This window comes from Nicotiana sylvestris, chromosome 12 (genome assembly GCF_000393655.2).
Source record: "Nicotiana sylvestris chromosome 12, ASM39365v2, whole genome shotgun sequence".
Classification (NCBI taxonomy): domain Eukaryota; kingdom Viridiplantae; phylum Streptophyta; class Magnoliopsida; order Solanales; family Solanaceae; genus Nicotiana; species Nicotiana sylvestris.
In genome coordinates, this window is record NC_091068.1 from 1,316,010 (window position 1) to 1,342,563 (window position 26,554).

Sequence of the window (26,554 nt, forward strand, 5' to 3'; positions counted from 1 at the left end):
TAGGGTTTTAAACCCTGAACTGAACTTTTTCCATTTAATCAGCATTAGGGTTTTAAACCCTAAACTGAACTCTTTTCCATTCAGTCAGTATTAGGGTTTTAAACCCTAAACTGAACTTTTCCTCTAGTCAGCATTAGGGTTTTAAACCCTAAACTGAACTTTTCCTTTAGTCAGCATTAGGGTTTTAAACCCTAAACTGAACTCTATTCCATTCAGCCAGTATTAGGGTTTTAAACCCTAAACTGAACTTTTCCTTTAGTCAGCATTAGGGTTTTAAACCCTAAACTGAATCTTTCCCTTCAGTCAGCATTAGGGTTTTAAACCCTAAACTGAACTTTTCCTCTAGTCAGCATTAGGGTTTTAAACCCTAAACTGAACTTTTTCCATGTAGTCAGCATTAGGGTCTTAAACCCTAAACTGAACTTTTTCCTTTAGTCAGCATTAGGGTTTTAAACCCTAAACTGAACTCTTTCCTTTAATCAGCATTAGGGTTTTAAACCCTAAACTGAACTTTTTCCATTCAGTCAGCATTAGGGTTTTAAACCCTAAACTGAACTTTTTCCTTTTGTCAGCATTAGGGTTTTAAACCCTAAACTGAACTTTTTCCATTCAGTCAGCATTAGGGTTTTAAACCCTAAACTGAACTTTTCCATTTAGTCAGCATTAGGGTTTTAAACCCTAAACTGAACTTTTCCATTCAGTCAGCATTAGGGTTTTAAACCCTAAACTGAACTTTTTCCATTCAGTCAGCATTAGGGTTTTAAACCCTAAACTGAACTTTTTCCTTTAGTAAGCATTAGGGTTTTAAACCCTAAACTGAACTCTTTCCTTTAGTTAGCATTAGGGTTTTAAACCCTAAACTGAACTTTTTCTATTCAGTCAGCATTAGGGTTTTAAACCCTAAACTGAACTTTTTCCTTTGGTCAGCATTAGGGTTTTAAACCCTAAACTGAACTTTTTCCATTTAGTCAGCATTAGGGTTTTAAACCCTAAACTGAACTTTTCCATTTAGCCAGCATTAGGGTTTTAACCCTAAACTGAACTTTTCCCTAGTTGGTCAACATTAGAGTTTCAACTCTAAACTGAGCTTCTCCCCAGCTAGTCAGCATTAGGGCTCCAACCCTGAACTGAACTATTTCCATTCCGCCAGCCTTAGGGTTCCAACCCTAAACTGAGTATTCTTACCTTGTGGCAATATCGTTGATCCAATTCCTTCATCAATGCTATGAACTTCCTGGCAAATAACTCACGAAATTTTCCTAGTGAAACTGGGGCAGAAAATTTCGTTCGCTTGTTTTTTCCCCGCAGGTCTGACCTCGAGGCGCATGGATCGAGAAAACCCACGAGATGAGCCTCAACCCAGAATAAAAAAGAGAAGATGTTCCGAGATGCTTGAAAAAACGAAGGGCGGATCGCTCCGAGTTTCGATCAAGGCCCCGAGTTCTACCACTCCCGTCTTACCCAGTACCGGAAATAAACAGGCACCTACAACTTGCAAGCATCAAGATTCAGATCGAAGTCTCCAAGCAAAATCAGCTAAGACCCAAGATCAAGTCGCAAAAGAATCATAGATAAGAATCTTGTAACTAGAAGTTGACATGCATATAAGTATTCAGTTCAGTTTCAATTTTTATTTTTTTTTAATAAGGCGGTCAGTAAAGCAACGGTGACAACAGCAACAGCAATAACGACAAGCATTGCAGTCCCATGGTAGTCCCAGCTACCCAAAGTTTTCCGAACTACATTAACCTGATTCCCCTTTAGCCAGGGATATGTAGGAAACCTTTGAAGCAGAGGTTCGGTTAAAATCTTTTTCAAAAAAAAAATGCTTCACACGGAGTACTTGGATAGGCAAAAATCGCTCACTTTATCTTTGCGCGAAAACCCTTCGTGTCTTCGGGCAAAGAGGGGCAGCTGTAAGCACGTGATTTTTGCCCTATATGAGAATTACTCCCAAAAATTCAAAATAAAATGATTTTCCTTGGTGTGCAATTTTGTGATATTTTGAATAATTATTTGTATTTTTCTGTGCATGTTTATTTGTTAAATTAATAAAAATATACAAAAATATGTCGCATTTTGCATGTAGAATTTAATTCTACAATTGTTAGTAATTAAGTTTGTTTACAAAAAATGAAAATTACAAAAATAGGCATCTTTTGCATTTTTAGCATTTAATGTCCAAATATACAATTTTATGCTTAATTATTACTTAATTGTGCGTTAATTGTTATTGGTAGTTAATTTGCGCTTTTATAACTTAATTTAGTTCTTAATAATAATTTAAGTATTTTTATAATTTAGTTTTAGAAAATAAAAGAAGAAAAGAGAACAAAAATACAAAAGAAAATCGGATTGGGACACTTCTTCAATTGTAAGCCAAAGGCCCAAATAATTGCCCAATCTTCTCCATGACCCAGTCCACTTCAGACCGGGTCGACCCGGTCCGCCCCACTAACCCATTTACCCAACACCCATCCTTCATTTTGTCAAAACACAAAACAAAAGACAAAGAAAAAACCCTAAAAATGGTCCGCCCGCTTTCCTTTGCTTCTTCTTCCCCAAGCTCAAAAAAACACACAACCATGGCAGCATTTACCCCAACACACACACACACACACGTTGTCGGACCACCTAAGTTCCCCCCCGCTGTTGCGTCTTCAGTCGATGGACAGAACCAAGCGACCAAACGACCACAGTCCGTCGACTCCCTTTCACCATCGTCGCGTTCCAAACGTGCTGCTGCTTCCCGTTCCACCTTCTTCTTCAGTTGCTGCAGATGCTCCTTCTTCTTCCTCGACCTCACCTTCGTCTTCTTCTCCGCCATTGTTGCGTCGACCATTGTTGCTGCATCGACTGCCTCCCCGTCGTTGTCACCACCGTTACGCCCAGTAGTTTCCATGGCCAAGCTCGTCAACTAGTCGTTTCCACGGCCAAACGACCTCCGTTACTGTTTCGCCTGCGACTGCAAACACCTCGTTTTGGCTGTGTTGTTGCTGCCTCAACGAACAGCTGATTCTCTCTCCGAGCTGCTGCCTCACCTTCATCTTCTTCGTCGTCCGCTTCAAGCTCGCGCTGCTGCTTCATCGTCCAAACGAACCCAGCCGCGCTGCTTCTTTTGTTTTCAGCTTCTTCACGTAACTTAGCTGCTGCCTTCATCACTATTACTGCTCCGGCAACCGCCACTGTTTCAGCAACAATGATGCTACTGTAATTGTTGCTGCCACCATTTTATTCGGTTGAGTTTTAGTCGAGGTCGTCGAGCGTCGTTTTGAGTTCGTCACAGTTTACAAGGAAGGTAAGTTCGTCGCTGAGTTCGTCATCGAATCCGGACAGATTCATTCCCATTCGAGGTTCGTCAAAACAGTCCATACAATCGAGTTCGTCGTTGTTCATCTCCGGTTAGTAGTTTTTGAGTTTTATTTTGTCCGTATTTTGTTTTGATATTTTCGAATCTAAAATCGGCAAATGTTTGTTTTGTTCATGTCTGTGGTTAGATATTTGATTTTTTGTTTTGTTCATGTTCATGTGTTTTTTGTTGAATTAATTTTCAGATTTCAAATGGAAGTTAATTAGTTATTTTTCATGTTTATTTCATGTTTGTATTGTTGTTTAAGTGAATATTTGTTAGTTTAATGTTTGTTAGATTCAAATTGAAATTTAATTGGTTATTTCTTCAATTTGTTTCATGTTGTTATGTATTTTCCGGGAATCATTAATGTTGTTTGAGTCATGTGAATCCGTCATGTTTGTTGCTAAAATAGATTTAATTCATGTTCATCTGTTTGAAGTTCATGTGTAAATTCAGTGATTTAATGTGAGTTTATGTTTGTTTGTGATTCGCTTGATTTAATTTGAATCATGTATATTGTTGTTTGTATTGTTGTGTTCTTGCTCATACATTCATGGTCTAAATTAACCAGGATTGGTTCCCGATATGGTTAATTCATTCCATTAATTTTGAGTTGTGTTGTTCATCGTGTTCATATAATTGTTGTTGAAGATTGTTGAGAAATTGGTCATCTTGATCATATTTTGGTCAAGTTATGATTAATTGAGTGTTTAGAGCTGATGGGGGTAATTTGGTAAATTGCATTGCATTCGGGGGTAGATTTGTAATTGCAATAAGGTCGGAGGGGTAGTTTGGTAATTGAACATTATTTTGATTCTTTATGTTAAGCATGGGGGACAAATATAATGGGGTGGGGTTTTTGATGTACTTGTTTAATATAATGGGGGACAAGACAAAACATAATGGGGAGGAATCTTGTACTTGTTTAATGTAGGCATGTGGGACATATTGTAATGGGTTGGTAATGTGGCATTTATTTAATGTAGGCATGGGGGACATATGGTAATGGGTTGGGAATGTGGTATTTATTTAATGAAGGCATGGGGGACAAGGTTTAAAATATAGAAAACATTAATAAGTGGGGCAAAGCATGCCATTGAGGGAATAATTTGGGGGTTGGGAATTGAAGATTTGTCTTGCTATATATAGAGTCATTTCTTGACATTAAAAGAGGACGAGACTTGAGAGAAAAAACTTAGACTTGAACATAAAGAGAGAAAAGTAAGACTTAGAGAGAGAGAGGATTATTATTTGGGAGAATATTTTAGAGAGTAATACTTTCTGAAAATCTGAAGAAGTGTGGTAGAGTTTTGAAAAGAGAAAGACAACTTAAACTTTCACTTGAATAATTTTCGTTTGTCTTTTCTCGAGTGTTATTGAAAATCAGTAAACTACTGCATCTTGTATCCGTCTCTCTTCTGTTTTGACTACAATTGCACTTGGGTATTGCTGAGTTTTCAATCCGTTGCTGGGTTATTCTACTGGTTCTTACTGGTCTGCAGTGTTGCTGGACCTGCTGTTGCTGTGTTATTATTGTTGCTGACTTCTCCTTCTTTTGTTCTTGTACTGCCATTTCTAGGTACACATTTGTATACTCTCGGATTGAAGAGAAATGAAATATTAATCAGGCTTTGTCCCTGTTGAATCCCTCCTGTTTAGATTTGTGTTTGAATATAATTTTCCTTTCTTGTATAAAAATGTAGTTGATTGATTAAATGAGTAATGATGTCGCATATGTATAACTTCTTCATCTAACAATGTTAGTTTAAATTAATCAAAGAATAGTTAATCGGTTTTGATATTATGGTGTGTCAATCTCACGTTTTAGTATTATTGAATAATAGAATATAGAATGAAAGCAGTTTTTCTTTGTACAAACTCGGTCGCAATTTTCCATTCGCATTAGCCGTAAACTAATAACTAATAAGTTACGTTTTTAGCATGTAATTAATTAAGAGATTTTCTTTTATTTTAGAGATGAACTTAATAGGAAAAAATATAGTCACTGTAGGTTTATCCTTTTAAATAAAATTGAGACGAGCCTCGACAAACAAAAATGCACAAGCTGCGGGGCCCTCTAAATGTATATATTAAAATACTTAGAATTCGGGACAGGCCGTTTAGCGAATTTTACGGCCTTCCCAAAATAACAATACGCTAGTTGCTTTAGGCGCACCTTTAATAATTTAACCTTCTTAAACACGGGTGCACATTGATGTGACCCAAATCCAAATCTCAACGGAGTCAAAATGTGTCGACGACCACGGGTACATTGATTGTGACGTGGTTCGAGATGCATTTTCACGACGTTGCAATTCTATAAAAATAAATGACAATAATAAAAGTGGTTTAATAAAAGCACGTAAGTCATAACATGTATTTAAATCAAATATTTAGCCATTATAACAATTTAAGCGACCGTGCTAGAACCACGGGATTCGAGGGTGCCTAACACCTTCCCTCGGGTCAACAGAATTCCTTACTTAGAATTTCTGGTTCGCAGACTTCATTTGAAAAAGTCAAAAATTTCCTCGATTTGGGATTCAAGATAAACCGGTGACTTGGGACACCAAAAGCCAAACCTTTCCCAAGTGGCGACTCTGAATTAAAATAAATAATCCCATTTCGAATATTGTCACTTAATTTGGAAAAACTCCCTCGCGCATTTACCCTTCGGGGCGGGGCGCGCAAAAAGGAGGTGTGACATTGTCCATTGTGGCAAAGGATCCCGCAATAAAAAATGCCACGTAATTAATTATAAATTTTTATTCTTCTTCCTTTTCTTCTTTTTCTCTCTTACTTTCTCGAACGTATGAATATCTTGCCCTCCACCATTAGAACAACCTTAACCACTAAACCCATGGAAGAATTGGGTATCTAAGACTTTGCGGCAACACCTTGAACCATTGTCCTCCACCTTGAACCACTAACCTTCCACCACCATTTTCACTCTGTTGTCTTTCTATCAAGGGAAACAAAGTTGACCAAAAATCAAAGGCCAAAACGCATAGCAACAGGGGGCCGGAACCAAAAAAAGACAAAGTCAAAGGGGAAGATATCAAGATGCTGCTACCAATAGCGACAAATGCCGAAGCAACTTCCGGCAATATAATGATGGTGGAGCCACTTCCATCCCGTCTTTCTGATTTTTGTAAAGATCTATGTGTGTATGTATTTTCCCAATCTACTATTTTTGGGGCAAATGGTGCTCGCCGACGTTTTGATTTTTTACGAGGATCTGAATATGGATAGGAAAAGAAGGTAAGTCGTGGTTTGGAGTAAGTTAAAATATAAAATAAAAATAAAATTTACTTAAGATATTAAGGATTTATTGAGTTTAAAAATTAAATAATTTCAAGCAGCAAAATAAGATCTTACATAAAGTATACAAATTATTGATAAGGTAAGAGAAAAATTAAATAATTAACAAAAGATATTTTAATAACAAGAATAATAAATTCATATTAATACTGATAAATCGTGCAAACGAATATTTTATAAATAAATATTACTAAAATATTTAGATATAATGTGTTCGAACAATTAAGAAAATATTTTTCTATGATTATATTTGAATTAAGTTCAGTTAGTTTAAATATGAAAGCATAACATAATTTTTTGAAAATATAGTCCAAATAAAAAAATAGAATTACAAAATATATTTGAATTTGAGATGAGAAAGTTTTTAAATGTTTATCTATATTATATTAGAATGAGTGTAGTAAAAATAGATACTAAATTCAAACATGCTAATAAAAATTCACATGACAATGTAATAATATTAGGTATTGAATAATATAAAATCAAAAATAAAGAATAAATAGAGAAAAAATAAAAATTCAGATTTTTTATCATAGGAAAAAGGGTAAAACTTATTTAAATTTGAGATGAAAAAGTTTTTTATATTATACTAAGAAAAGTTATAATATAAGTCCACATAACTCAAGTCTAATAGTTAAAATCAAAAACTAAAAAAATTGAACAATAAAAATAAATTAGAGATAATGTAAGGACATTTATAAATCATAAGTTTAGAAAATAAAATAAAATAAATATACAATACTTTAAAATATTATTAAATTTTAAATAATTTAAAATTTTTGAGCAATGTTTTTTTTTAAAAATAAATATTTATTTCATAATTAAAAAATTATATATTTATCTTATATTATTACAGAAAAGTAGTTGATAATGATATTAAATAAATTTACAAGTTAACGAAAAGCCACATAAAATGTAATAAGACTATATATTAGATTAAAAAATAGCAAAATTATGTTAAATTATTAGAAATTTACTATTAGAAATTAAAAGAAAAGACTATTTGAATTTGAGATTAGAAAGTTCTTAAAACTATGATATGAATGCTCAAATTATGGATAATACCACGAAATTGAAGTCTTACTTATTAAAAATAAAAAAATTATAAAAAAATTAAAATTTTTAAATTACAAAATAAATTTCTAATATAGGTAATTTTACAAAACATAAATTTTTATCTTAAAACTAAAAAAGAAAGAAAATTTATGTAAAGAACTAAAATGACAGTAAAATATTATAACAACATTTAGATATAATATGTTCAAACAATTAAGAAAATATTTTTCCATGATTAATATCTGAATCGAGTGCAGTTAGTTTGAGTTTGAATGCATAGCATAATTATTTTAAAATGCGGTCCATTTTAGAAAATAGAATGATTAGAATTATTTGAATTTGAGATGAGATTATTTTTTTGTTTTTTAAAATATTACTTAAAGTACTAAAATGACAGTAAAAGTATTAGTACAATATTTAGAAATAATGTGTTCAAACAATAAGAAATTTTTTTCTATGATTAAACAAAATTTTAAAAATACAAAATAAATTTCTAATATTGGTAATCTTACTAATGAAAATTAAAAATTAAATTGTATCTTATAGCTAAAAAAGAAAGAAAATTTAACTGCATCTAATACAAAATTAATTATAAGAGAACTCAATACATTTGGAACATGATAATCAAATAACTTATGTATTGATATTTTATACTAATTAAAAATTACAATTTAAAACAAAATATGACATTATTTTCGCTCTAGGTAAAATATTAATATAAAAGCTAATTAACATTTGTAGTAGGGAAGAGAATGTACATAAAAAAAATAGAGGTAGTATGAAGATACTTATACTTTAAATTAATTTAAAAATAGATAAAATAAAATAATTAAATTATATTTAAAATATTACTTATTAATTTAAATAATTAAAATATTATGATTAAATATTAAATAATATAATAACTATAAGAAAAGAACAAAAAAAAAAGAATTTATGTAAAAGTGATATGATGAATAAGATATATTTGACTTTCAAATAAAAATAAAGTGATAATAATAATTTTGTTAAGATAATATGATCTAATATGCTCGAACAAGATAGATCACAATATGACATATTTAGTATTCTTTAATATCGACAGTGGAACGAAATACAAGTACCAAAATCAAGAGGTTAGGTTGTTACAAATATATATTAAAAAGATTGGTTGTTCACTACGAGATTTGAACAATAATTTCATATAATGTTTCATAATTAAATTCTCATGTTATATAATTTTTATCTGAGCGGTTTATATTTTAAGGTTATTTGTACATGATTCAAACAACATACATCGCAATTTGAAATGATTTATCCGTGCATCGCGCGGGTACTGATACTAGTTTAGAATGAAAAAGAAATATTAACAAAAAAAAGGTAAGGTGTGAGTTATTTAATTACGTGACATTTTTTATTGTGGGATTCTTTGCCACAGTGGACAACTGTTAGATTTGGGGGTATTTTTGCATACTTTCTTAACGGTATAGACTTATTTGGACCGATAGTAGAACTAGGTATAAACGTGAATAATTTATTAAAATAAGATAAATCTGGCCTTTTCCCCTATTAACAAACACAAGTGTGATACATCATTTTCAAACATTTATACTAGCGCCATATGCTACCTTAATTGTACACTAAAATTAGCACGTACACCTTTAACAGAAGAGTACATTAGTTATGTTATTATTGTTATTGTAGTAGTACTAATATTTTTTTGAAACAAAATTTCTAAGACACTTATTCTTTATTCTTTTTCTCTCTTACTTTCTCGAACATATGAATATCTTGTCCTCCACCGTTAGAACAACCTTAACCACTAAACCCATGGAAGAATTGGGTATCTAAGACTTTGCGGCAACACCTTAAACCATTGTCCTCCACCTTGAACCACTAACCTTCCACCGCCATTTTCACTCTGTTGTCTTTCTATCAAGGGAAACAAAGTTGACCAAAAATCAAAGGCCAAAACGCATAGCAACAGGGGGCCGGAACCGAAAAAAGACAAAGTCAAAGGGGAAGATATCAAGATGCTGCTACCAATAGCGACAAATGCCGGAGCAACTTCCGGCAATATAATGATGGTGGAGCCACTTCCATCCCGTCTTTCTGATTTTTGTAAAGATCTATGTGTGTATGTGTTTTCCCAATCTACTATTTTTGGGGCAAATGGTGCTCGCCGACGTTTTGATTTTTTACGAGGATCTGAATATGGATAGGCAAAGAAGGTAAGTCGTGGTTAAAGAGGTTTTGAGTCTTGTGGCTTCCGGCAGTGTTCAGACGGATTTGATTTTGCTAGCGTTTGTCCATAGATTCCCAAATTGATTTTGAAAAATCTGTGATTTGGGTGAAGTTTAGTTTGAAGATGAAAATGTGTTTGGACATCAGCTTTCAACACATATTTCCCAAATTTATTTTGAAAAAATATGAAACATGACTTATACCCACAAGTTATAAAAACTATCAACGAATACCCAATAGTACCATTATCAATAACATTCATTATATTATCACAAACCATAGTCCCGAACATAAATAAATTTGGTTCAAAATTATCATTTTTATAATGAACTATATGATACACTATCAGATGACCGAAAAGACGAAGCAACATTGTTACAAAATAATAAATGGTGTGCTCTTTTATAAAATATAAAAGTTGGGACATTTTAAAAAAATATAATACTGATATTTTAGCCCAAAATCAGCGTAGGTTTTGGGATTTGAGATTTTGCCAAAATGTAGGCAAAATCTATGGCCAAATATATGTTTGCCAAATAAAACCCAAATTTATTTTGGCAAAATCTATGGTGAAACGGGTTCTTTTTTTGTGGTGGATATTTTTTGGTAGGTGGCAGGAAGATATAGTAGCAGGGAGAGAGATTGTTTATAGAGGTTAGCTGGACAGTTGATATCGCCGGCTCCGGCAAATGCTAAAGAAGAGAGGGTAAGGTGTGGGTTATTTAATTACGTGACATTTTTTATTGTGGGATCCTTTGCCACAGTGGACAACCGTTAAGTTTGGGGGTATTTTTGTATACTTTCTTAACGGTAGAGACTTATTTGGACCGATAGTAGAACTAGGTATAAACATGGATAATTTATTAAAATAAGATAAATCTGGCCTTTTTCCCTATTAACAAACACAAGTGTGATACATCATTTTCAAACATTTATACTAGCACCATATGCTACTTAATTGTACACTAAAATTAGCACGTACACCTTCATCAGAAGAGTACACTAGTTATGTTATTATTGTTATTGTAGTAGTACTAATATTTTTTAGAAACAAAATTTCTAGCGGAAAAAGTCAACTTTTCAAAAGATGAGGTACCTAAATGCTACTTAAATAAACATCTTGGGTGGCTAAGGAAATTCTGATAAAACACGGGGTAGATAGATCGGACATATGATTCAATTTTTTAAGACTTGACTGTATTCTTACCTGTCCTCGTCTTCTTCTTCTTCAGAAAACTCCTCTGTAAACCTGAAATTGCCTTACTTCGTTGACCCGAATTTGATCCAAAATCCAGATCCGAGAAAATGAACGACGCAGATGTCTCAAAGCAGATCCAGCAAATGGTCCGATTCATTCGCCAGGAAGCTGAAGAAAAAGCCAATGAGATTTCTGTTTCCGCTGAAGAAGTAATCCCTATTTATTTTTATTATATAAAATCAAATTTTATTGAATTTAATCATTTCTGTATCTCGTAATTGTTCCGAGTCCGAGGCGGATCCAGAATTTAAATTCAGTTATTATGAATAGTGCTGCATTCACTAATATTTGTTATAATAGATATAAATTTGTACTTTTCAAAATTCAATTGTATATAAAGTTCGAGTCTAACAATTTTAAGTGAAAACTTTCTATTTTCTGCATCTAGCATTGTTCTGAGCTAGAGGCGGATCCGAAATTTAAATTAGTTAGTACCAATAGCAGTGCAGTTACCAATTCTAAATTATTTTATATAGTTCGAGTGTAAAAGTTGTAAATGTATACTTTTCAAAGAGTTTCAACTTTCCATATATATAGTTGGAGATGAAAAGTTTAGTTATACATATAGTTTGAGTATAAAAAGTTTTCAATGTGTACTTTTCCAAAAGTTTCAAACTTTCTATTTTCTGCATCTAGCATTGTTCTGAGCCAGAGGCGGATCCGAAATTTATAATTAGTTAGTACAAATAGCAGTGCAGTTACCAATTTTTAATTATTGTATATAGTTCGAGCGTAAAAGTTGTGAATGTATACTTTTCAGAAAGTTTCGACTTTCCATATGTATAGTTGGAGTTGAAGTCTAAATAGTTTTCACTTTTCGAAAAGTTTCAAACTTTCTAATTTCTGCATCTACCATTGTTCTAAGCCAGAGGCGGATCCGAAATTTAAAAAATCAGTTAGTACAAGTAGCAGTGTAATTACCAATTTTAAATTATTTATATAGTTCGAGTGTAAAAGTTGTAAATGTATACTTTTCAAAAAGTTTCGACTTTCCTTATATATAGTTGGAGTTGAAAAGTTTTAATTATATATATATAGTTTAAGCTGAAAGTAGTGGTGCGTCTAAACTCACTGACATAGAGCTGGATCTGCCTATGTTCGGAGATTTATATAGGTAATTAGAGAAATAATGTACAGTGGATGTGATTGTTTCTTAGGAATTCAACATCGAGAAGTTGCAGCTAGTGGAAGCGGAGAAGAAGAAGATCAGACAAGAGTTCGAGCGCAAAGAGAAACAAGTGGATGTTCGCAAAAAGATGTAATGTTGCTAACTTGATTTGGTTTTTGGTTATGGTATAGTTTTGTGTTATATGTGAAATTGGCTTGAAGTAAAAGCTCTTCAATCTTATGTTTGGGAATTGATATTGCTCGTCAAATGCTTCGACTTGATTTCCTGTAAGCCATCAAAGTGCTATTGTGCTTAGACTGTGAATAGAATATACTCAGCTGTACTGTTACTGTGACAGCAATCAAAACCCGTATTGTAACTATAAAAGCTATCACTTGATTTTGGATGAAAATGATAGTAGTAGTTTTTATTTGGTGTTTAGTGTTATGATGCTTCTTTGTAGTTTCAAAATACCTTTTTTCACTTTGGTATCCAAATGTCTGCATGTTATGCTCCATGCTAGGTCTTGAACGTCATGGATATACTTTTTCAGTTGTTAGTTTTGCTGGGTATTGATTAAATAAAAGAATTATGTCCAAAGCTTACTGCAAAAGAAAGAAAATAGAGCTTATTAATGGCATCTTCTGGAGCCTTTTTTCTGACATATTCCACTGTTGTATTCTGCTTACTAATGGCATCTTCTGGAGCTTTTGTGCTTTGACATATCCCACTGTTGTATTCTACTATCATTAATACCTTTGTTTTTTAATCAATTACTGCTTGCTAGTTAGAATGTAGTCTAATTTTGGAATAAGTCACATGGTTAAATTAAGTCAGAAGTTGATTTCCTTATGATGTTCGTTGCTGTAGACTGTAGCAAGCTAGATCATGTTAAATTAGGTGCGAAGTTTAATTTTAAAATTGCTATTGTTTTGCGACAATAACATTCTCTGTGGTTAATTTGAACCTCAATTGGCCGAAATGGTTTTTAAAATTTCTTTTTGATGTATTTCTTGCAGCGAGTACTCCATGCAACTCAATGCCTCTCGGATCAAAGTTCTTCAAGCTCAGGATGACTTGGTTAACACCATGAAGGAGGCAGCAGCAAAGGAACTTTTACAAGTTAGCCATCATCACAACGAACTCGTAGAGGTTATTCTTCCACACCACCAAGACAGTTATAAGAAGCTACTGCATAATCTTATTGTTCAGGTATGGTGGACGTTAATCTACACCATGTTCTCTCTTTTTTTTGGGTGGAATTCCTGAATTAAACTATGACATCTTAGAAATTGAGCAGGAATATTTTATGGAAGACATACTATTTATAAGAGAACCAATATAGTCATCTGTTGATGTGGTTTTATGTATCATGTTATTTGAACTTCTGGGCGCCAGATTATGAATTCTTATTATGTTTCTATGGCATCTACTGTGCTCTACAAAGGGATGAGAACTTGAAAATTGTGAATATCTCTTGCTTCAAGTTCAGACTGGATAGCAAGACAAGGAACTTTTACTGTTACTTACCTTCAAGCTGGATCCTTCTAACATTGAGGCTTGACTTAACAGAATTGAAAATTGTAGCCTGCACTTTCAATGTAATATGAAGCTTGCAATTTCTTCTTTGCTAAAGGCAATATAATGATTAAGAACTAATTATGTCTTGTTTGTGACAGTAATTGGCTTGACTGCCCGTGGTATCTGTATGGCTTAATGAACTTATTATTCCTTAGTCTTTAGGCATAATTTGAAACCATCTCTTTCTGTTGCAGAGTCTGCTCAGGCTTAAAGAGCCTTCTGTCCTGCTGCGTTGTCGGAAACATGATGTACACCTGGTTGAACATGTATTGGATGCAGCAAAGGAAGAGTATGCAGAGAAGGCAAATGTCCATGCACCTGAGATCATAGTTGACGACATCCACCTACCTCCGGCTCCATCACATCATAATATGCATGGTCCTTCTTGGTAAGCTGCTCTAGTTACAACCTTACTTTCATGAGGAAACCTTAAAGGCTTAAAGTACAGCCCTTTGTGCTTAAATTAGGTCCTGTCTGTTGGTTGGATTCTTTTATTTCTCCTGCTTTCCTTTTAATTGCTTTTGTGAGAAATCAGCGCTCTGAAAAACAATGTTACTCTTATTAATTTCTCTCTCTTTATTCCCACAGCTCTGGAGGAGTGGTGTTGGCTTCTCGAGATGGGAAAATTGTGTGTGAAAACACTCTTGATGCCAGATTGGAAGTTGTGTTCCGTAAAAAACTACCAGAGGTACTTTCTTCTGCCCTTCTGGTCATACTTTTGAGATTTCTGTTCTGGTCTTGCCGATTCTTTTGGTTCTCATTCCTCCGATGTAGTCTACACTAGTGATCTATTGCTAGTTTTAGCTATCTATAGCTATTGATAACTTGTTATTTGAAAATATCATTCAGATGAGTTACAAAGTGTCTTAAATGTTAATTGTTTAACTTGATATGCATGTTATATGTTTACTGTTGCTGATTAGTGATTGATCTCTCTGGAATAGCTTCTTGCAGCTCAATTCATTGACATGTTGTACTTCTTACCTATGTGGTTTATATAAAATGTGCAGTCATCTCCTTATCATTTTCATCACTAAATTTAGTTATTTGAGTCAGGGGCAGGTCAGTGGTTTTCTAATATCTATCGAGACTTCTGAAAACTTGAGTATTAAAGCGCATGTAAGGTAATATTGCTGCTTGACCTGTTTAAGCTCACAAGCAAATTGAGACTTGAGACTACGAATGTATAGCCATCGACAGAACCAGTAAGGATGGATTGAATGAACAATTAAAGGGAGGGTGAAGCGAAGGAAATGAATGAATAAGATAGAATACTGCTTACCAGTAAAATGAGATGAATTTTTAGTCCTTAGAAGGGATGGAATGTCAGCAAGAAGGAACTTCTAGATTTACCCATTTTTTTCGAGGGTGTAGGGCTTTTAGAGATCGCTTTAGTCCTTGTTTTTGTACATTGAAAGAGTACGCTCCTTTTATCAGTTTCTTATATATTACTATTATCTTTGCTTAATTAGTCATTAATTTTAATTGCTGCTGTCCTGAATCTTGCAGATCCGCAAGTGCCTATTCGGTCAGGTTACCGCCTAAGGGGTTGGACCCTTTACCTGTATTTACCCCTTTCTGGTCGTCGGTCTGGATTCTGATTTGGCGAATGACTGGATTCAAATCATCGTCGATGGCTTTTCTTGTGTACTATTTCGTTTTCTCTGAAAGACTTGTTTGCATTATTGAAGCTGTCTTGTTATCTTGTTGATTAGTTCTTTGGGGCATTGCAACAAGTTCGTGTTAGTTGTAATGCTATTAGATCTGAGCATTTTTTCATTGTAATGTTTTGCAATAAAGAGCAAGTTTCTTGAACCTGAGTTTGTCGATTGAGACATTAAAATTGTGTGAGTAATAGCTCTCTTTGTACTTAATGAATAAGTCAGTGCTTCTGTTTGTTAAAAGATAGGGTGTGCAAGAGGTTTTCCGTTTTGTCAGGTGTGCCACAGGGATTTGGCCTCAAGCTCAGCAGGCAAATTATGTATTCTGCCTATTTATAATTGGTGTTTATCATTGAAATTTATGCACTGAAAGGGTAGAACCCTTTAAGCCAATTTCATTGACATACAATCACCTCTTAAGCTATGGCTGCTTCCACGGCTCGAACCCATGACCTGGTCACACGGAGACAACTTTATCCGTGGCTGCCTCTACGGCTCGAACCCGTGACCTATAAGGTCACACGGAGATAACTTTACCGTTGCTCCAAGATAGATGGTATTTCCGATAGACCCTGGGCTCTAGGACATCATAATCACAACAGAGTTGAAAAGAAATGTGGTATTGATGTCGACCAACTACATAACAACTCTAAATTATGAGGGATTTTTGTCTCTAAGTTTGCCTTGAATTTATAAAGAGAAATAACTTCTTTAAATTTCTATAAATTATAAAGTATCAAGGATCATATTATGCGGTGATTTTTGCATGATGTCGAATTCTTTCACGAGTAATTAGAATCTACAAGGTGGAAGTCTAATTAACAAATTTTAAGTAATTTCCAGATTTGAAACAACAAGTTAGGCAAAAGTTTGGAGTTTACACGAATAAAGTCCAGCAGTGGAGTAATTATTGTATGGCTAAAAAAGAGCATTTTCTTCATTTAAGTAAGAAAAATATGCAACTAATTACCTCACTAGCAAACATGTGTAAAAGGAAGAGTTTTGTGAGAACTTTCGTTTGACTATGCTTAATTTCTGTAACTAGCTAAACTTTCTTAAATAATTACACGATAAGAAATTATTTTTATTATAATACTGAGTTAACAGAAGTACCATTAAACATTGACCACTCACCATCCATATCAGTGATGTACGGGTCAGTTTGCGCACACATCTACTAATTTTACAAAATATTATCCATATAGGTACCATGTAACTCTGTCCACTTATTAAACTCGAAGCTCGATGGCTATGGTGGAAAGTAACAGAAGAAAACCCTAAAAGGGTTGAGAGAAGGAGATGACTGAAATGTGTCGGTCAAATCTCAATTGACCAAAACTGAAGCTATTATTGAGAAGTCTCTATTTATATTTACTAGTGTAAGAGACAAAAAATAAATGTAAAATCTGAACATGAAAATATATGAATGTGTAAACTGAGAATGTAAAAACTATAAAAGGACCTTTTGCTTTCCCTTAGTTGATTGGGCCTGTGACAATTGGGCCTGAGCTGTATTTGGGCTAATACCCCCCTTCAAGCTTGAGGGTGAGAAAACACCAAGCTTGCAAAGTAAACCATGATGAACAGGACCATGCAGAGCTTTGGTCATAATGTCAGCTAACTGATTGGAGCTGGAGATAAAATGCAAGGAAATCAGACCAGCCTGCAAGCAAGTGCGCACATAATGACAGTCAATCTCAATGTGTTTTGTGCGCTCGTGGAAAACTGGGTTCTTCGCAATATGGAGAGCTGCCTGATTGTCACAATAAATGGGAACTGGGCTGGAAATGGACAAACCAAGATCACCCAGAAGTCTGAGTAACCAAGAAATCTCAGCTGAAACCTTGCGAAGAGCTCTATATTCAGCTTCAGCTGAGGACAAGGAGATAGTGGACTGCTTCTTGCTTTTCCAAGAAATTGGGCTACCACCAAGGGTAATATAATAACTGTAGCAACCCCTGTGTGAGGGTACTACTTAGGAAAACAAATCTAATTTTCTACTTACAAAATATTAAAAGAGATATTAATAAAAAATATTTAGAATAATTTTAGTAACGGAAGTAGGCCCATGCGAAAAGGTTGAAAGTGCAATATATATATATATATTGAAAGTGCAATATATATATATTTAAAATACACCATAATTTTATTTTAAATGAAATACAATGTCAAAACATTAACAGATTAAAGCAACTTCCTAAGTGATTTATACAATCATTCAAAATCATCGCAAGTTTATATTGTACATAAATTTCAAACTATCGGGTATATATAAAAAGCAAAGGAAACTAGTTTTCTCCTTTTCTACATATTTACAAGAGAAAGTGTAAATTCAGCATATTACAAGACTTGAGTTATTAAAACACCCTAATACAATAAAATAGGTTACAAATTCAAGCTACAAGATTTTGGTCTTTAAAATCCAACAAGCCTCCAAATAACATAAGTGTGACATATATATATATATATATATATATATATATATATATATATATATATATATATATATATATATCATGTATATCATGTACACGTCCCAAAACTATGCAAACCAAGGTGCATATGCAAATGTGATCTCCATAAATTCTCCCAAAGAGACTACTTCACCCTGGCCATCTTCAGATTTCATCCCGAACATTTCCTACGATAGAAAACAACTATCGCTAAGCATAAAGCTTAGTGGTGTATAAACTTTAGGCTTGGAGTCATTAAATTCTCCAATTCCCCTTTTCAGTCATAGTTAGCTCAATTTAACATAATTTAAAACAAGTGAACAAATATATCAAACATACCAATATCAAACTTTGAAGTGTTTCCAAATATCAATAACAATGTTCAAGAGTCTAGAAAGTGTATACTATCAATTTAAGGAAGTATACCAAATATCCATTTTTCGCCCAATATGTACGTCATGCCATCACACTAAGAATAATCAGATATCAAGATGGACCGAAGCCCCAAATCAAGTAGGGTCAAAACCCAATAGACAAGAGAATCAAGAACCATATTAAAAATGGCTTTCTAGTTCGTACTTAACACGGACAAATTCCATAATTCAAGACGAACTACAAATCCAAAGTCAAGATGACAAAAGATCCGAATCAAAAGGCATGCCAAGTGAGTGACCAAGTCACTGCCACAAGAAGGACAAAGTCCCAACAAGAATGCAAAATGATCAAACAATCCGTACGAATGGGCGATTTAGCAAATTTCTTACAAGACTTGATATAATTCAAATATAACAATATAATTCGAAGACAAGAAAAATAAAATATCAGGTTACTTCAACATATTTCCAGCAAGCAAAAAGAGTACAAGTTTATACACAAACCTTGGTATTTTACCACAAAACAGTTCAATCACAACTTGAGGACGTTCGAATCGTCTACGCCGTAAACAAACCAAATCTGTCCACTTCCTCAAACACTTCCCCTTTAATTTTTTTCAAGGGTTTATATACCTTAAATACATAATCAAATATCTAAATAAGTTCAGTGATTTAACAAGTCAACTAAATATGATATTGGTGAAAATTACCCAAAAACGTTTGAAACAGAAATTCTGGATAGTATCACTGTTCCGAGTTGTGACTCAGTTTTGAAGATCTATACGGACAAACTAGACTTTATAGTCTTCACAAAAGTTGTATATCTATGTCATACTGTTTCAAAACATCTTGAATCACCACCATATCAATTTTGAACAAAAAGTTATGCTAAAATTACTAACAGCAGTACATGGAGTATTTCAAGAACTGAAAATCTGGGCAGCACCTGTCCTGTACTTTTTGACCCTTTTTAGGTATATCCCAACAAAACCAGATTTTTATTCCTTCATAAAAATTATAGATTTATGAAATACCTTTCTAGAAAGTCCTGGATCACTTAAATCGGAGCTCTGTACAAAAAGATATGTAAAAAATACTAGTAGGTGTCTAGTATAAAAACGAGTTTAGAAACTTACCAACAGGAGCAACTTGATCTTCACCAAAAACGAATTTTGTGCGTTGATTTAGTAGAAATCCATGGTTTTGTTTTTTTTGATGAAACTTCAGCTTCTTGTTCTTACGGAGAGAGAGAGAGATAGAGATAGAGAGAGATAGATAGAAAGGTAGAGATAGAAAGAGAGAGAGGTAGATAATTATTCTTCTTTGTTTCTGAAGAGTAGAAGAATAGGGAGTTTATGGACATATATGAAATAAAATGGTTCCCCAACTACTAAATATTCTTAGATAAATACAAAAGGTTGGAAACCCAAAACTTAATTATATACTATATTTACTAACATCTCGTCAAAATAATATTAAGTGTTACATATAGCAACACCATGGAACTTCATTGCCAATATTAACACAACCTAAAGTAAGAAATTTTCATATATTGACCATTCTATATTTAGGAAGTGCAAAGTAAAATATTTCCTCGTTATAAAAAAAATGCTCAATCAAGAATGCAAATATTGTAAAAAATTTTGGGGTGTTACATGAAACTCCCTAAAAAAAAATTTCGTCTCGAAATTTACCTTGTACTAGTCCTAAAACAAATGTGGATATTGAACTCGCATATCCTCTTCTCGCTCCCAGGTAGCTTCTTCGCCTGAATAATTTCTCCAAAGAACCTTCACTAATGGGATTCTCTTATTTCTAAGCTCTTTTATCTCATGCGCTAAGATTTGGATTGGTTCTTCTTCATATGTCAAATCAGGATTAACCTCAATAGACTCAATAGGAAGAACATGAGATGGATCTGAGCGATATTTTCGAAGCATAGAAACATGAAAGACATTGTGGATCTTACCTAATTCAGGTGGCAAAACTAGCTTATATGCAACTGGACCAATTCTTTCAAGTATTTCATAAGGTCCAATGAATCGAGGACTAAGTTTACCTTTTTGGCCAAATCTCATAATCTTCTTCCATGGAGAAACCTTTAAAAATACCTTATCGCCCACCTGATGCTCAATTTCATGCCTTTTAAGATCAGCATAGGACTTTTGTCTGTCTGAAGAAATTTTCAAACGATCCTTGATGATTTTTACCTTATCTTCAGTTTGTTGCACAATCTCAGGACCCACAAATTTTCTTTCACCAACCTCATTCCAACAAAGAGGCGTTCTACATTTTCTCCCATATAAAGCTTCATAAGGAGGCATGCCTATACTTGATTGGTAGCTATTATTATAAGCAAATTCTATTAGGGCCAAATGTTTGTCCCAACTACCCTTAAACTCAATAATGCAGGCTCGAAGCATATCCTCCAAGATTTGTATTACCCTTTCAGACTGGCCGTCTGTTTGTGGATGGAAAACGGTACTAAAATTCACCTTGGAACCCAAAGCTTCTTGCAAGCTAGATCAAAATCTGGATGTAAACCTCGGATCTCTATCAGACACAATAGAAACAGGGATTCCATGCAACTTCACAATCTCATTAATGTACAATTCTGCTAAACGTTCCAGTGAGTAGTCCATTCTGATTGCCAAGAAATGATCACTCTTAGTCAGTCTATCTACAATGACCCAAATTGCATCATGATTTCTTTGAGTGCGTGGAAGTCCAGAAACAAAGTCCATCGTTATCCTTTCCCATTTCCATTCAGGTATTGACAAAGGTTGTAGGAGACCAGCTGGGACTTGATGTTCAGCCTTTATTTGTTGACATACCAAGCATTTAGAAATGAACTCTGCAATGTCTTTCTTCATACCACTCCACCAATAGTGCTCCTTAATGGTCCGATACATTTTAGTACCTCCAGGATGCATTGCATAAGGTGAACTATGTGCTTCAATTAAGATCTGCTTTCTCAATTCATCATCATTAGGAACACACAACCTATTTTTATAAAATAAGGTACCATCTTTCCTTAATGAAAAATTTGATTCTCTTCCATTTTGGACTTCTTCAACCCGTTTCACCAGCTTCTCATCTAACTTCTGTGCTTCTTGGAATTGCTCAAGTAAGACTAGCTTGACTTGCAAATTAGCAATGATAGAACCATTAGAATTAAATGAAAGGCAAACATTCATGGCTCTTAATTCAAGAAGCAAAGGCAAAAGACTTAGAGTTAAACTTGCAAGAGAATTGCGACTCAACGCATCTGCAACCACATTGGCTTTACCAGGATGATAATCAATCGTGCAATCATAATCTTTGATGAGTTCAAGCCATCTACGCTGTCTCAAGTTCAACTCTTTTTGTGTACCCAAGTACTTCAAACTCTTGTGATCAGTAAATATGTGACACTTCTCTCCGTATAAGTAATGCCTCCAAATTTTTAAGGCAAAAACAATGGCAGCAAGTTCAAGATCGTGATTGGGATAATTCAACTCATGTGATTTCAACTTTCGAGAGGCATAAGCAATTACTTTCCCTTCTTGCATCAAAACACAACCCAAGCCACGATGAGATGCATCACTGTATACCACATAATCTTTTCCTTCAGCTGGCAAAGAAAGTATTGGAGCTTGTGTCAATAAGGATTTGAGCTTTTCAAAGCTCTCTTGACACTTGTCATCCCATACAAATTTGGCGTCTTTCCCCAAAAGTTTGGTCAAGGGAGAAGCTATAATAGAGAAACCCTTCACAAACCTTCTGTAGTATCCTGCTAATCCCAAGAAACTTCTTATCTCAGTTGGAGTTTTAGGGAGTTTCCAATCAACAATAGCTTGAATCTTACTAAGATCAACCCTCACACCTTCAGATGATACAATGGGCCCTAAAAAACCACTTCATTCAGCCAGAATTCACATTTGGAAAGCTTCGCGTAGAGTTGTCTCTCTTTCAGAATTTGCATGACAATTCGGATATGCTTATCATGATCTTCTCTATTCTTGGAATAGACTAAAATGTCATCAATAAACACCACCACAAATTGATCGAGATAAGGCTTGAATACACGGTTCATTAGATCTATAAATGCAGCAGGAGCATTTGTCAAACCAAATGGCATTACCAAAAATTCATAATGGCCATACCTGGTCCTAAAAGCAGTTTTAGGAACATCTTGCTCCCTCACACGCAACTGATAATATCCAGACCTCAAGTCAATTTTTGAGAATAAGCTGGCACCCTTCAGTTGGTCAAACAAGTCATCGATTCTAGGCAGTGGGTATTTGTTCTTGATTGTTACCTTGTTCAGCTGTCGGTAATCAATACAAAGCCTAAGAGTGCCATCTTTCTTTTTCACAAATAAAACAGGAGCTCCCCAAAGTGAAATACTGGGACGGATGAAACCTTTCTCAAGAAGTTCTTGTAATTGAGCCTTCAACTCTTTTAATTCAGCCGGAGCCATTCTATAGGGAGCGATTGAAATAGGAGTAGTTCCAGGGACAAGATCTATAGGAAATTCAATCTCCCTTTCTGGAGGCAACCCAGGAAGATCATCAGGAAATATATCAGGAAAGTCGCACACAGTTGGTATGTCCTTAAGACTTGGACTCCCCAATCGTGTATCGACTATATGAGCAAGATAGGCATCACAACCTTGACAAATCATCTTTCTTGCCAAGACCGCAGAAATAATATTAGATGTCAATGATCTTTCTCCTTGAACTACCATGTGTGAATATGCAGGAGTTTTAAATGTCACTTGCTTCAACCTACAATCAACCAATGCATGGTGCCTATGGAGCCAATCCATGCCAATAATAACATCATAGTCTCGGAAGGGCATTTCAAGCAAGTCGACAGGGAATACCAGATTTTGAATCATGAATGGACAATCTCGGTAAATCCTGTTAACAACGGCCTGATGACCTAATGGACTCGTGACCAGCACATCAAAGTCAAGTCTCACAGATTTAACAGTATCGGGAAATGCAAGTGATGAGCAAACATAAGAGTGAGAAGATCCAGGATCAAATAATGTAACAACAGATATGCCAAATAAGTGAAATTTACCAGCAACTACGTCCGGACCATCCTGGTCATTCTTCTGTCTCATAGCATAAACTCGTGTAGCAGCTCTCAACCCACCAACCTGATTAGCTACACTCGAACCCGCTGCTTGCATATTTCAAGGTCTAGCACTACTATTAGCTTGAGAATGAGTAGTGACAGGCTTTTGAACTGATCCTTCTGTATGTGTATAAGAAAGAGGATTAGGATTAGGACAATCCTTCACTTTATGATCCATACTTCCATAATTAAAACAAGCACCAGAAGCTCGTCTACATGCACCATAATGATTCTTCCCGCACTGTGCACAAGTAGGTGTATGAGTTTTGCCTTGGCCATAACTTGGAGTACTGGCAGTAGAAAAATTTGACTTATTCTGCTTATGATGTAATGATTTATGTGTACTCTCAGTCTTGGAATAGTCAAACTTTCCCTTTTTGGATGGACCGCCATATTCTGAATTACCCTTCCTAAACTTGTTTTCTCTCCTACTAGCTTCTTCCTTGTCAATTCTTTCCCAAGTAAGTGCAGCTGAAATCAGCTTGGAAAAATCATCAAGTTGTAAGATTGCCACTGATTTTCGAATGTAACCATTCAAACCTTCTTCAAATCTTCTGCACTTGTCTCTTTCACCATCAATAATACCTTTAGCATAGCGAGAAAGCCTGAGAAAGTTTTGTTGATATTATGCAATAGACATACTCCCTTGTCTTAAATTCAGAAACTCTTTCTTTTTAGCATCATAATAGACAGGGGGAACATATTTTGCACGAAATGATTTCACAAAGTCATCCCAAGTCAGCACCGGAGGTTTTGCTTTTGCATTTGGCACACTCACCCACCAATCATAGGCATCTTTTTGTAAAAGAGAGATAGCATACTTAAATTTGGCAGCATTAGTACACTCCAGTTGTTCAAAGACCCTCTCCATGCGCTCGAGCCATTGTTCAGCTACCGTGGGATCTGTAGTGCCTTCAAATTCAACTCCGCCCATTTTTCTCATCTTCTCAAAATTCATTTCACTAGGTTCTGACATTGTCCCAGCTAAGTGACGAAAGAATTCAGCCATCTGCTGGAATGGGGGAGTCATAAATGGAGTATTATGACTCATTGCTCTTGGATTACTACCCATTTTATTTCCACTAACACGAGGATGATTTAGGTCAGGCAAGGGTTCCTCATTTCCTCCCTGAAGGTGAGGCATGACATTATACTGGGCCTGACTTTCATCAACGGATTCAACAGCTCTATTCGAAGAAGAGGCTATATTAAAAATCCTATAAAAGATAAGATCACACTGCATTAGGGACATGTACATGATGCATATGCACACAAAATACAATAAATTAAATTAAACAAGTATGCAAAAATTTATAAACTCCAAGTCATTTTAAAGAAAGTAAATAACAACAAATACTAAGTACTATCACAACAAAACAAATCCTAGAATCACAAACCGTGGCTCTGATACCAAAAATTGTAGCAACCCCTTTGGGAGGGTACTACTTAGGAAAACAAATCTAATTTCCTACTTACAAAATATTAAAAGAGATATTAATAAAAAATATTTAGAATAATTTTAGTAGCGGAAGTATGCCCATGCGAAAAGGTTGAAAGTGCAATATATATATTTTTTTAAAATACACCATAATTTTATTTTAAATGAAATACAATGTCAAAACATTAACAGATTAAAGCAACTTCCTAACTAATTTATACAATCATTCAAAATCACCGCAAGTTTATATTGTACATAGATTTCAAATTATCGGGTATATATAAAAAACAAAGGAAACTAGTTTTCTCCTTTTCTACATATTTACAAGAGAAAGTGTAAATTCAGCATATTACAAGACTTGAGTTATTAAAACACCCTAATACAATAAAATAGGTTACAAATTCAAGCTACAAGATTTTGGTCTTTAAAATCCAACAAGCCTCCAAATAACATAAGTGTGACACACACACACACACACACACACACACACATATATATATATATATATATATATATATATATCATGTATATCATGTACATGTCCCAAAACTATGCAAACCAAGGTGCATATGCAAATGTGATCTCCATAAATTCTCCCAAAGAGACTACTTCACCCTGGCCATCTTCAGATTTCATCCCGAACATTTCCTACGATAGAAAACAACTATCGCTAAGCATAAAGCTTAGTGGTGTATAAACTTTAGGCTTGGAGTCATTAAATTCTCCAATTCCCCTTTTCAGTCATAGTTAGCTCAATTTAACATAATTTAAAACAAGTGAACAAATATATCAAACATACCAATATCAAACTTTGAAGTGTTTCCAAATATCAATAACAATGTTCAAGAGTCTAGAAAGTGTATACTATCAATTTAAGGAAGTATACCAAATATCCATTTTTCGCCCAATATGTACGTCATGCCATCACACTAAGCATAATCAGATATCAAGATGGACCGAAGCCCGAAATCAAGTAGGGTCAAAACCCAATACACAAGAGAATCAAGAACCATATTAAAAATGGCTTCCTAGTTCGTACTTAACACGGACAAGTTTCATAATTCAAGACGAACTACAAATCCAAAGTCAAGATGGCAAAAGATCCGAATCAAGAGGCATACCAAGTGAGTGACCAAGTCACTGCCACAAGAAGGACAAAGTCCCAACAAGAATGCAAAATGATCAAACAATCCGTACGAATGGGCGATTTAGCAAATTTCTTACAAGACTTGATATAATTCAAATATAACAATATAATTCGAAGACAAGAAAAATAAAATATCAGGTTATTTAAACATATTTCCAGCAAGCAAAAAGAGTACAAGTTTATACACAAACCTTGGTATTTTACCACAAAACAGTTCAATCACAACTTGGGGACGTTCGAATCGTCTACGCCGTAAACAAACCAAATCTGTCCACTTCCTCAAATACTTCCACTTTGATTTTTTTCAAGGTTTTATATACCTTAAATACATAATTAAATATCTAAATAATTTCAGTGATTTAACAAGTCAACTAAACATGATATTGGTGAAAATTACCCAAAAACGTTTGAAACAGAAATTTTGGACAGTATCACTGTTCCGAGTTGTGACTCAG

General features: G+C 34.4%; 2 protein-coding genes across 2 annotated transcripts; one reads left to right on the plus strand and one right to left on the minus strand.

The window, feature by feature from the left end:
- The first annotated feature begins 11,121 nt into the window (after nucleotides 1-11,121).
- On the plus strand, nucleotides 11,122-15,714 carry LOC104223122 (V-type proton ATPase subunit E-like). Its single transcript, XM_009774488.2, has 6 exons — nucleotides 11,122-11,359; nucleotides 12,368-12,468; nucleotides 13,338-13,530; nucleotides 14,094-14,287; nucleotides 14,488-14,587; nucleotides 15,409-15,714. Exons 1-6 carry the CDS (start codon nucleotides 11,258-11,260, stop codon nucleotides 15,442-15,444), a joined length of 726 nt encoding a protein of 241 aa, XP_009772790.1. The 5' UTR covers nucleotides 11,122-11,257; the 3' UTR covers nucleotides 15,445-15,714.
- Nucleotides 15,715-20,093: 4,379 nt separating this feature from the next.
- Nucleotides 20,094-20,711, minus strand: LOC138884247 (uncharacterized). The gene has a single exon (XM_070165316.1). It carries the CDS (start codon nucleotides 20,709-20,711, stop codon nucleotides 20,094-20,096), a length of 618 nt encoding a protein of 205 aa, XP_070021417.1.
- Between the last annotated feature and the right edge of the window lie 5,843 nt (nucleotides 20,712-26,554).

Excerpts from the sequence above, each read along its gene's own strand:
- LOC104223122 (XM_009774488.2), top strand. The coding sequence starts at position 11,258 with ATGAACGACGCAGATGTCTCAAAGCAGATCCAGCAAATGGTCCGATTC. Across the intron at positions 14,288-14,487 it reads AATATGCATGGTCCTTCTTG|CTCTGGAGGAGTGGTGTTGG; the intron begins GTAAGCTGCTCT and ends TTATTCCCACAG. Across the intron at positions 14,588-15,408 it reads TCCGTAAAAAACTACCAGAG|ATCCGCAAGTGCCTATTCGG; the intron begins GTACTTTCTTCT and ends TGAATCTTGCAG.
- LOC138884247 (XM_070165316.1), bottom strand. The coding sequence starts at position 20,711 with ATGCCTCCTTATGAAGCTTTATATGGGAGAAAATGTAGAACGCCTCTT.